Source organism: Miscanthus floridulus, chromosome 2, assembly GCF_019320115.1.
Source record: "Miscanthus floridulus cultivar M001 chromosome 2, ASM1932011v1, whole genome shotgun sequence".
NCBI lineage: Eukaryota > Viridiplantae > Streptophyta > Magnoliopsida > Poales > Poaceae > Miscanthus > Miscanthus floridulus.
In genome coordinates, this window is record NC_089581.1 from 13,743,037 (window position 1) to 13,755,403 (window position 12,367).

The 12,367-nt window shown below is 46.4% G+C and overlaps 1 protein-coding gene and 1 pseudogene across 1 annotated transcript; one reads left to right on the forward strand and one right to left on the reverse strand.

Moving 5' to 3' along the window:
- The first annotated feature begins 433 nt into the window (after positions 1 to 433).
- LOC136536114 (metal transporter Nramp1-like) lies at positions 434 to 5,110 on the forward strand. Its single transcript, XM_066528514.1, has 9 exons — positions 434 to 444; positions 511 to 595; positions 3,110 to 3,235; positions 3,655 to 3,733; positions 3,810 to 3,850; positions 3,977 to 4,055; positions 4,141 to 4,245; positions 4,571 to 4,680; positions 5,001 to 5,110. The coding sequence occupies exons 1-9, from the start codon at positions 434 to 436 to the stop codon at positions 5,037 to 5,039; spliced, it is 675 nt and encodes a 224-aa protein (XP_066384611.1). The 3' UTR covers positions 5,040 to 5,110.
- Positions 5,111 to 6,718: 1,608 nt separating this feature from the next.
- Positions 6,719 to 8,473, reverse strand: LOC136537983 (UDP-glycosyltransferase 83A1-like; annotated as a pseudogene).
- Between the last annotated feature and the right edge of the window lie 3,894 nt (positions 8,474 to 12,367).

Below are 12,367 nucleotides of genomic sequence, written 5' to 3' on the forward strand. Positions count from 1 at the left end.
CTTTGCGGCGGAGGGGGCGATTCCTCTATCCATATCCGTGCTCCTCTCCGTTTAGGCGCGCCGAAGCCTCTCCTCGCTGATTTTGGAGGCTCAGTCACGGCCGCCATTGGTAGAGGTCGTCAGGTACCCTGACTCGCGAATCCCTATCTTGTTTTGGATTTATCTCAGGTGTTTCTACTGGATCTGGTTCTATAGTTGGTCGATTGGATTTCATGGTGTCTGGATGACCGGATGTATCTGTGGTTCGATTCCATGGAGGATGGAGTTGGCTTAGCTCAGTGAAACTTTGGGGCCATGGTATCTGGGATTGCATGGCTTAGTTTAGTAGATCCGGTGTTGTCTCTCTAGGTTGCATGGGGGATTTGCCTTTTGTGGTGGGGGATTCGCCTTTTGTGGTGGGGGATTCGCCTTTTGTGGTGGGGGATTCGTCGGAATGGCGAAATGGTGAGTGGAGAATTATACGAACTGCCGATGTGCTTCTGTTCAGTCTGGTGGGCTGTGTTTGGGTAGTGTTGACGAGTCTGCTGCCGCTGATATGGGGATGCTGAGATGCTTGGGGATTTTGCAGCCTAGGGGAAGCAAAGCAAGCAGACAGGTAGGGAGGACGGAGGGAAGGATCTTGTAGTTCATTTCTCTCTTTCCATTTGGTTTGAATTACCTAATGCAGTTGAATGGTTGTTCACATGCTGCTCTAGCATGTGCAGTTTTCCCTATAAATAGGAATAGGCCTATAATTAGTTCTATGGGAAGTTGGCACTTCTTGGTGTTAATCTGCTTTTTTAACACAATGTGATTGTGGATATGGTTCTCATGGGTGAATTGTCATGGATTTGTGATCCTCCACCGTTCTTAAAATTACTATTTCCTGTGAGAATTCAGGATATGGCTTTCATGTCATGGCCTTGGAAGCTTCAATTAGAATTTCCCCTGTCCTTGTTAGTTTGCATGTGTTTCCATGCATTTCAGTCGGGTTGAGTCAGTTGTGTTATTTTCTAACAAACGTTGCTTGTGGCTATCATTAATAAGTTTTTAATTTATGCATTTTGGGTATTTTTGGAACCTTCACTTATCTGTCAGTTTTAAGGACAGGGTTATATATTAGATCTATATGCCTGCTAGAGTTTTCAATTTTTTCTAGTCATGTCAAAATTCATGGACACTAAACTGAATATCCCATATTCATTATTTTGTGCTGGATATTTTGATTAGAAATTTTTGGAAAATAGCACGCACCCACTTTGTAATAGAACATAGAATTTCACAAGAAACACGAGATGGACCTCATAAGGACAGTTTAGCGTCAATAAGAACCTAAGTACCCGATGCTCTTTGTTTACACTATCATACTGAACTTCTATCCGGTTCTATAACCTATGTATGCATTCTTTCTGAAACACAATATCCTACATTGTACAGCTCAACCCAAATTCACCAAATTAATAAACCTTCATCTTTAAATGTACTCTGTACATTCTGAATTTGTTTCCAATGCAAAACAGCAAAGCACTCACTCATCATCTTTGCTCCAAAATGAATACGTACAAGAATGGCAGTTGGGTTAGATGCTGTGACCGTTTGCATCCATTTGTTGTAGACCCGACCGGCTCTCTGTTCTTTTTTAAACTGAATGCAGAGCTTCACTTGTTCTTTTCTAAACAGGTATCAGTATTTTGTAGTCGTAGTATTATATACTTTCTTTTTCGAGCATCGCTAGATGGCATGTGACAATATGGTTTCTTAGTCCTGAGCATCGCTAGATCGACAACTACACTTACTTGTGCTGCATTAGAAAAAAAAGCACCTATTTATGGCTTTTTAGTCATGTGTCTTATCCGGGTTATTAAAGGCTCTCCTCTTGAGGAGCTTTTTTTTTATCTTTTGCTGATCTTGAGTGGATTTGAATTTTTTTCTGTCTAGTTATGTATCCAAATTCCAGTGACTTTAGGTAATATTGTTTTGGCCATTTTGAGTCACATTGATTGTTAACTATCTCTTCCTATGGTCCTGTTAATAATTACGTTAATTTTTGTAATCTGCTACATTATTTCGTTGTTGTTTTGACCTTGTCATTCCTTTCAGCCGCTTCTCTGGCTTATAGTGTCGCACCATGTTTACTTCTGGTTCTTGTTCTTAGCGTCTAATTATTCTCTCAACTGATCCTTCAACCTGCCCACTTCTCCGGCCTCCTATCTCTTGTAATCTGTGATTGTGCTGCTTTTGGGAAAAACTTTCGTAAATTGTCCTTCTATAGAAAATAATTGTCTTTTGTAATATGTGATTGTGCTAGTATTGAGAAAAGATTTTGTAAATTGTCCTTCCATAGAAAATTATTTTCTCTTGTAATCTGTGATTTGTCTTGGTTATGGGAAATTTTTTTGTAAATTGTTCTTCCATAGAAAAAAATTTATCTCTTGTAATGTTGTATTTGTGCTTGTGCTTGCGTAGAATAAAAATTGTGTCTTTATTATGTGATTTTATTATTGCCAAAAGCTATCATCCATGTATCCGTTGAAATTATGTGATTTGTCAAAATTTGGATCTGATTTATGTGCCACCAAGCTGGCTAAGTGAGCTCTGGGTCAACGTTCTGGCATTTCAGCATGTTGATTATCTTTGCAGTAAGAATAAAAACCTGAATACACTTGTTTATTGAAGCTGGCTTTGCTATTGTGGTGGATTTTAATATTTCCTCCCATCACAAATATAAGTTCATCCATAACTTGTCCTTGCATTGAGCTTTCAAGACATTTTATTATTATGATGAATCAGCTTGCACAGTTTTAGTATTTGAATGTTATTACCTTAGTAGAGCTAGTCCTCTGTATTCGTTGTCTGACAGTTTGGCTTGTGAAATTGCAGTCACCAATAATGTAAATTGCAAGTATCGAACATTGCAATTTTCATATTTGTATTTTGTAATTTTTTAAGACCATATTCCTTGCTCTGCAGGATCAACTTGGAAGTGTTGCTCTCCTTTCAGGATTCTTATTCATCATGCTGAGATTTGGTCTCTGTACTAGAGGGTAACTTCTTTTTGTCTCTATATAGGAGGATATAGTCTTTATATTTTGAAGTTTACGTGAAGTCTTTGTCTAATTGAATCTGTCAGGACAATGAGCCACTCATGAGAGTGCTCTCCAAGCTAATCAATCTCGATAGCCCGGACCTGGTTTTATTTGTTGGAGAAGCATTGGTTGGTAATGACGCCGTGGATCAACTCACTAAATTTAGTCAGGTATAGTAACTTGCATTTCAAGGAGAGATGAATAGTACCACATAATGTTTTTTTATCATGTTTGTTATACAAATATCTGTTCCTGTTTCACTGTTTCTGTTTCAGTCAAAGTTCTTACCTCTTTGGTGTGACTCGACTCGACTTCCTTGCATTGCAAAACTAAAAAGAACAAAATCTCAATTTGTATTCTTTCTGCACTGGTTACATGATCTTCGTATGACAACAGAGGCGTTGATAATCTTAAACATTTCATTTTTGTGTGTGTTCTGTTCTTCTTTTGTTCTTCTAGTGAAATGATACATAGCTCTCCTATGGGTTAGATAAAAAAATGTACTACCCTTTGTCCTTTTGTGTGCCTCATGCTTTTGATTACTGGAGGATAAATATACTTGCTAATTCCATGGTGCTGTGTAACACAGGGCACAACATGGAAAAGGTTCTTGTACCACGTTGGCCTAGGATTTATGGTCTGTTTGGCCTACCTTGATCCCGGAAACTGTACGTTGTGCACCATTTCTTCCTCTATCTCTGTTCTCTATATCGCACAGTATTGATGCTTGTTAAATTTGAACAGTGGGAACAGATTTGCAAGCTGGTGCAGATCACAGATATGAGGTACACTTTCAGATCTTTGTTAAATCACGCCATATTCACCCTTGCAAGCAACATTTCTTGCATAATGCAAACCAAAACTAACTACTTTGCTCCTTTTTGTCATTTTTTTAATTTGCTCATTTATAGCTCCTCTGGGTGACCTTGATTGGCCCCATCTTCGCGTTAATTATTCAGTCACTATCTGCTAATCTTGGAGTAGTGACAGGTATTTTATAGAGAACTAGTATATATTATGCTTAGGAGTACACTCTCTCACGTCAATTGGAATTGATGGTTGTTCACTGACTCAGGGCGGCATCTTGCCGAGCTATGCAAGACGGAATATCCAGCATGGGTGAGAATCTACCTATGGCTGCTAGCAGAGTTAGCTGTGATTGCTGCAGATATCCCAGAAGGTTAAGATCATTTCTTGATAATCTTGCATAAAAAATATTGTTAAACTGCTATGTTTGATTTTCGGCTGATCGTGTATTATATTAATGAACATATATTGATACAATAAAAGAGGATTCAGTGTTGTTGTAGACTAATTCTTAATGCCAAAGCTAAACTGACTGATTTGTTCTTCTTGCTAATTTCCAATTCATTTGGTCCACTGTTTATTACTGTAAAACTAAGGAATGAAAATTAATCAATAATTGTTTTTGCCAATATATAGAACTCAATTGGTTTTCACATTCATTTGACCGTTTGCTTTTTACAAATGTTACCATTTTTCAGTTATTGGAATAGCTTTTGCTTTCAACCTCTTGTTCCACATACCTTTGTGGGTGGGGGTTCACATCACTGGCTCAAGCACACTTCTCCTCCTTAGAATGCAAAAATATGGGGTAATCATTTTATTGCTAGACTATTCATATCAAAAATGTTTTTACTGACATTCTCACAAACTCTTGTGTACTCTGTATTCTCTAAAGTTGTGTTTGGTTTGAGGAGTTGGCCTAGATGAAATGATCCATCATGAGAATTTCTGTGGGATGACTCGGTCCTTCATGTTTATACTATAAGTGCTTATGAGAAAGAAGTAGTGATGGATCAACACATCCAATTCCTCAGACCAAACAAGAAATTTAGGAGTCCTATCATGTACCATCCCACATTAGCATGATGCTAGTTCATTCTTAGTCTTATATGGAATCTGATCCTGCAGGGGCTGCCGGTTGCACACTCTTCCTCACAGTGGCATTAGCTCACTAGCTCAGACTAGTGGAGTTAGAGAAGAAAATGATCCTATGCAGATACGGGCTGTTTGGATGCTGCCTCCCAGGCAACTCCAGCGCCAGGCAGCGTTCCCAGGCGTCCGATTTTGATCGCCTGGGGCTGAGATCAGTTGTCTAGCAGGCACGTCCAGGCGAGGGCGGCATCCAAACAGCCCCTATAATGCTGGAGCTGGACTGATGGAATTTTGTACATCCAGGGTTGAAATCTGAACTGGGCAGGTTGCAGACTTGCAGTTCAGGGGGAGCTCTGACTTTGACATGCATGTTCTGGTAATCTGGTTGCATCTTGGTTTATTTGTGTTGAGTTCCATGCAGTTAAATTCTTTTTTGCCTTGGCGAGAAGAATGTCGTTGGTTCTGATAGTGCTCTATAGGCATCAGTGCTATTTACTTGTTAACCAAAGTGCTCGTTTTGGCCACTCATCACATGAACTGAATTGTACTACCAAAACTGGTGTGATGCTATCTGATCTATCAAACTAGTTCACACATTGTGGGAATCTAGAATAGGAAAATCTAAATTGACTTATTAATTGAATGATGGCTTTGCTTAATTGGTTCATTGGTCAAGTATGCCGAGCTGAACTGGAAATTTAGCTTCTTTGTATGCTCATTTCATCTTTACTAGGCTTTAGCTGTTGCTTCTATTTATTGACCAGTACATGTGTACATGTTTTTGACTAATGACTACTAACTGCTTGTATGGCTACAGACTTATTCAAGGATATCAAAGATTTTGCCTCCCAACATGCATTTGCATCCTGTGATAATTTTTAGTCAATTGTAGATAATTGCATAGAAAATAGTACACTTTAATTGTACTATCAGCAGACTCCTCGTTTATGAGCTAGATTTTGTATAAATATACCAATACTTTTACTTATATACATATATAGTAAAATTGCAGTAACAACACATAGTATTTGCACTATTTGGAAAGTGCAATTTTCATATTCTTGTTTTGTAATTTTGAATATTCTATTCGTTGTGCATTTTGCAGCAGTAGAATAGAAATGGCACTATATTAAGGACCTGTTTGGCAAGGCTCCTCTCCGGCTCCGGCTCCGGCTCCTCCAGAGGAGCCCTGCCAAACGTTTTCTTGGAAGAGCCGTTTTTCAGTAAAAAACAGAGGAGCCGGAGCCGTTTTGGAGGAGCCACAATTTGTGGCTCCTCCAAAACGGCTCCGGCTCCTCCGGAGGAGCCCCTCAGGAGGAGCCGTGCCAAACAGGTCCTAATTTTGATTTGTGGTATGGCCCAAGATTATTCAGTGTATGCTTGTATGTATGTTTATTGGGCCGATTGTTTCATTTTGGGCCAAATGAGCTGCAAATCTCCATTGCGGGTATCGGATCATGTGCCCGTTAAGGCTTGGCGGGCCCGGTAGTTGCCTGGGTTGATTTTTGGGTTCATTCGCGGACCCGTTTTCCTTGCATGAAGAAGAAAAACAATAGAGACGAGCCATTGGATGCAGATCCAAGGGCTGTGGACGTCGACTGAAAAAAGGTGTATATATAGCAAGTCCCTTAGTTTTTAGCATTTACGTTATTATATATATCCTGTTGTTGTAACTTGTAACACGTAAGGATGTTTGCTATCATACATAAAGCTTTATTAGTCTTTCCTAGGAAAAGGGGAGTAGGAACCCAGTGTGGCCGCCTCTATGGAGCTCCGCCGGTGCAAACCTGCTCTCTTTTTTTCCCATGAGAAAAAAGCTAGCACCGTCATTCTTTCAGTTTCAGGAGGTCCACGAACTTCTTGAAGTTGTCATGCGACGACCCACCCTCGGCGATGGACCTGCACGCCGCGTCCCTGAGCGCGCTCACCCTCTCCCTGATCCCGTCGTCTCCGAGGACTCGCTCCAGTTTGCCGCTCAGCTCCTCCTTGGCCACGACGCCGTCCGGCCCCGGCGCCACCGCCAAGCCGGTCCTCCACACGTTGCAGATGTAGCTCTCGTTCAGGAACTGGTCCGTGAAGTAGGGCCAGCACAGGAACGGCACCGCGTTCCGCATCCCCTCCAGCGTCGAGTTCCACCCGCAGTGCGACACGAAGCACGCCACCGCACGGTGAGCCAGCACCTGTCCAGTGGAAGGAAGCACCCCACGGTGACGATATGCTGTGCAGGACGACGCTGCAAGTATGGCGTGGAACATATGTACCTGCTGCTGGGGGCACCAGCTCACGATCATGCCCCTGCCGCCGACACGGTCCCGGAACTCGTCGAGCCACGCTTTGCTGAGGCCAGCGGCGAAGTCGGGCCGCACCACCCACAAGAACGGCCGGCCAGCGAGCTCCAGCCCCAGCGCAAGCTCCTCGAACTGCCGCGGGTTGAACACGGTGAAGCTGCCGAACGCCACGTACACGACGGAGCGGTCGGCCTGCGCGTCGAACCACTCGAGGCACCCGGTGTCCTCCAGCAAGAACTGCCCCACCGGTCTCTGGAACTGACGGTCGGCGAGCAGGGGGCCGATGGGCTGAACGCCCCGGGTTCCGCGTCGCGGAACGAGTTGCACACGATGACCTCGGCGAGGTCTTTGGCCTCGTTGTTCCGGATGACGAGCTGGAATATGGCCGGTTGGCCTTCCGGCGCGCCGGCGTTGTCCCACGGTAGCTGCGACGTGTGGAGCGGTGGCATCCCCGGCGCGAACTGGAATGTCTCCTGCCGTTTTGGCCAGCCTGCACTTGTTCGAGAATCACCAATCAGAACGCAGGCCATCAGGCAAAGCAATTCACAGTTCTAAAAATATGATGCCAAAATTGGCCCTCAAAGAGAATATACTCGTCCTACGCTGACAATTCTACCGATGCGCATGACACATGACAGCAAAAGTATCTGTAAAAGTATATATACTTAGCAGAGTGCTGACAAATGAGCAGCTACTCCTACGAGGGTTGTAGTATCTCAGTTGCAAACCTTTCTCGTCGATGAGGCCGTCCTATATCATCTGAGGAATTCTCAACGTTGTGTCGAGGAAGGCAGCCGACCCGGGCCAGAAGGCGGCGGCCCTGATGCCGAGTTTCTTGGCGACCTCGAACGCCCACCCCATGGCCTCATCGGCGATGAGCCAACTGATCTTTTTGCCCCCGGACGCCTCAGTCCTACCCACAAGCTCCTCCAGGTATCCCGGCATGTGCCGCGACAGCCCGTCCACGAGCTTGCCGAGGTCCTTGCGGTCGTCGCCGTCGGCCAGCCCGTCTGGGACGGCCACCAGGTGGATGCCATCGACGTCGAGCGACCGGCCACTGCCGTCAGCCGGCATCGCGTCTAGTACGAGCGCGTGGTTGGCCTCGGTGTTGACGAATGTGACCTCGATGCCATTCTCGACCAGCCGGTGGGAGAGCTGCATCAGAGGGATGACGTGGCCCTGGGCAGGGAAGGGCAGGGCCAGGACGTGAGGTACCGCCATGGCAGGAGCTGGGAAGTCAGAAGCAAAACCAAGACGTGGATCGGCGTCTGAAACCTTGTGCTTGTGGTGATGATGGCGCGCGTCTCGGTTGTGACACGAGTACCACCGAGCTGAATGGATATGGAGTCACATGGAGGATTGGCGGCCGCTGCCTTAGCTATAGCCAGATTTTTTTTTTCAAAAAACAAACTTAGAAACAGAGCATTCAATATATCACATACTCCTTTAAAAAAAAGAGGAGTATACAGGACTGAATTCTCTACTCTAAGACCTCTGTATGTCGTATATACCCATTCAGACGCATCCAAGTCCAACAAATATTTAGGGGATGCGCATTTTAGCATTTTGTTACACATTGCAGTATGGGTAATTTTGGTAGTTCTTTTGTTTGCTGGGCAATCCGAAAAACACGTAACAAAGCTTGTTTGAGAACAAGTTAATAAAAAATCCAGTCGAAATAATCTGTCATGCTTGTGTCCTCATGTGATGCGATGTTGGCATTAAATTCAGACTTAGAGAACCTTTGACCAAAGCAAATTTTGGCATTAAATTCAGACTTACTGGCCACGTGAAACAACCAAAATTCATATGACTATATAGTGAATGCTAAATATTTGACTCGTCCAAATTAACAACAAGGTTCACAGCATTATTACACACATCAAACAAAGATAAGAGGAGCGAACCTCCACATTCATAACATTTTCCCAATAGCAGTCCCAAGTTTAGACAACACATTTGTTCAAAGACTAATTGAAAACCATATATACACAACAGAGAGCCCCTAACTATACTCTCTTTGATAGAGATGACTTGTTGCATGGTCTTTCCTAAAGTAAGCTTTAAAATGATTGTACCAACACCAAGAGCATGCGGATGAGATCTGTTTCGCATCAGGAAGGCTCCAGTACTACTGACCAGGGGCAGATCTAACGATTAGGGTGGTGGGGAAGCACCCCCAACCCCTCCTATAAGTTCCGGCCACTGGACAACTACTAGAAGGGCATTGTGGGGTGTACGACTCCGGATACCCACGGCAGACCACATGGGCTGCGCCCCTAGGGGTGGCCCAGCCCACAAGAAGAAGCCTTGCGAGGCACGACTCTGGTCGATGCCTCCCGCAAGACATTGGAAAGATATCCTGAAGATATTACGAGTTCTGTTAGGATATGTATGATCCCAAGATTTCTGTAATCAGTTATTACTTTTCGGTTATCTCTTAGATCTAACCGACTTGTAACCCTGCCTCCCGGACTATATAAGGCGGGCAGGGACCCCCTCTAAAATCACGGCATATCATACGATAGCTAATATAAACCAACAGACCACAGGAGTAGGGTATTACGTCATGCTGACGGCCTGAACCTGTCTAACTCGTGTGTCTCTGTTGCATTCTTGTTCTTGATCTCGCACTCCTCTGCCGATCAATCTACCTTCGTGGGATACCCCTCGGAGGACTGCCGACAATATTCTGTCGACAGTTGGCGCGCCAGGTAGGGGTGTGCGTGCTGTTTCCTTGTCGAACAAGATGGCTTTTTCCGCAGGCTCTTCATCCCTTCCGCAGCCCGGCCAGATCTTCATGTTCGGATCCATCTCCTGGGTCATCAACGCTAACGGAGTCGGAGAGCTCCTCGAGCCGGGGCAGATTGGTTCTGCGCCGGTCACCACCACTCTTGCAACTGCAAATCCGATCTCGGAGCCTATTCCGAGGTCTCCCTCGGCGACGACTCGTCGTCCGCTTCCTTGCTACCAGAGGAGGCCGATCAACAACGACGATCTAATCGAATCTATCGATCGGGTCAGACTAAAGCTCACCGATTGTCTCTCCGTCGCCGAATCGGCACTGGACACTCTGGTTCAGCGCCGACCACCCTCCGATCCAGATCTATCGGATGGTGCTCAGGAAACTGCAGGGGCTACGGCCCTACCCTTCGGATTCTCCAATGCCGCCACCGCTTACCAGCACGCCCTAAGGGGCAAACTCGCCGACCAGGTTGCTGTCCAGCTCCCGCCGACCGTCAACATGCTACACTTAGGCCGGAGCCCTAGGGCGCACCTCCAGACCATCCTGTAAGAAACTCTGGGATCCGAGTCTTAGGGCTCTACGGAGACCCTCGCCGAAACATTCTCCGATCAATTTCTCCTTCCACCCTTCCGGGGTGGTGCGATCTTCAACGTCAGCATTGACAGCCCTCCTCGGAACGGCGAAACCGAGGAGGAGCGCGTTGCTCAGGAGAACCGAAATGTCAACCGCGCGCAGCGGTGAGAAAACGAGGCAGCCATCGTGAGGGCCGAGGCTGCTCAGAATAATTGTCTTGACTCTCAGGGAAGACCGCTCCCGCTCTACCGTGACCTCGACGAAGAATTCCTCCACGTCGATGGCCATGACGTCTTCAAGACTCCAAGCGCCAATTTGGCAGTAGCCGCCAACGAGCTTGCTCATTTCCCTCAAACGCCCGAGCTCGCCAAGATCGCCGCCATGCTTAAAGCGGCTCACTGTCAGGTCAATGAGATCCGCGAGGATTAGAGACCTTCATGCTCTACGAACATGATTCATCGATCAGCTACGCTGAGGTCCAATCGCCGCCCAAGTCAAAGCTGTTTCGCCGACCAGTCGCTACCTCTCCAAGGGGGACCCGGGGGGCATCGCGTCGAACACCATTACCAACATGACTAGGAGGTCGAACAGGATGCTAGAGTACATCTTAGCAACCTCCAGGATGCGCGGCGGCGTATCGAGCAATGTCGCTTTGGTCGCCATGAAGATGAAGTACGTCGCCGCTAGGATTACGAAAGGGAGTACAGCAACCCGGACTCAGCCCTCGAGCCTATCCCCGACCACAACGCCACAGACTACGGTGTCGACAACCCTAAGGGGCCTCCGGCTTTCACAAGGGCACTCCGAATGCTTCAATGGCCCCATGGTTTTAAGATCACTAGGGTCGAGCCCTACGAAGGAAGAATGAACCCAACTCAGTGGCTGTAGGCTTACACCACTGCCGTCCATGCCGCGGGAGGAGACACCAGCGTCATGGCAAATTATCTCCCCGTCATGCTCATGCCACCCACCATGTGCTGGTTCACTAGCCTTGCGTCGGACTCCATCGGCTCATGGGAAGAGTTGAAGAAAGTCTTCACCGACAACTATATGGCCACGTATACTCGACCCGACATGAAGCATGATCTCAGCCGCATCAACCAGAAGCCATCTGAGCTCCTCTGCAGCTACATCCGGCGTTTCTCTGAGATGAGGAACTCTATCCTCAACATCACGGAAGCTGAAGTCATCACCGCCTTTATCCGAGGACTCCACCATCGCGAGCTTCGCTCCAAATTCAACCGTAAGCCGTCGACCGGTATCGGCGAAATGATAACTACCGCCAACTAGTACGCCGATGTAGAGGAAGCCATGGTGCACTTCAACAAAGATGTAGGCACTCAGCGACCACCTCACCGATACGATGATCGCCCTGATGACCGACGTCACAGCGACCACCATCCCGATGATCGCAGCTATCATCGCGATAGCGGCCGTGATCGAACAGGAGGACACAGGCCTGGCCAAAATCACCGCTGTCGGCCAGAACACATCTTCGCCACTGTTAGTCAACCTCGCGCCAAGCGTAACTATGATGAGCAGTACCAAAAGATCCTCGATGGCCCATGCCCTCTTCATAAGAACGCCAAACACAAGATGAAGGACTGCATTGGTCTAGCCAGGGAGTTCCAGGACAAGAGGCTCGATGACGATGCCAACGATGGAGCCGGAGGTCACTAACCGCCTGGGAACAATAACAACGCCTTTTAGGACCACAATAAGGTGGTCGCCACCATCTTCGGGGGCCTCGCCTCCACTGAGAGTCGAAGGGAATGGAAGCTTGCCGCCCGACGAGT

Bases quoted from the DNA above. Each gene is read 5' to 3' on its own strand.
- LOC136536114 (XM_066528514.1), top strand. The intron at 3,851-3,976 runs GTACACTTTCAG...GCTCATTTATAG, and splicing joins GTGCAGATCACAGATATGAG to CTCCTCTGGGTGACCTTGAT. The intron at 4,056-4,140 runs GTATTTTATAGA...TCACTGACTCAG, and splicing joins TAATCTTGGAGTAGTGACAG to GGCGGCATCTTGCCGAGCTA.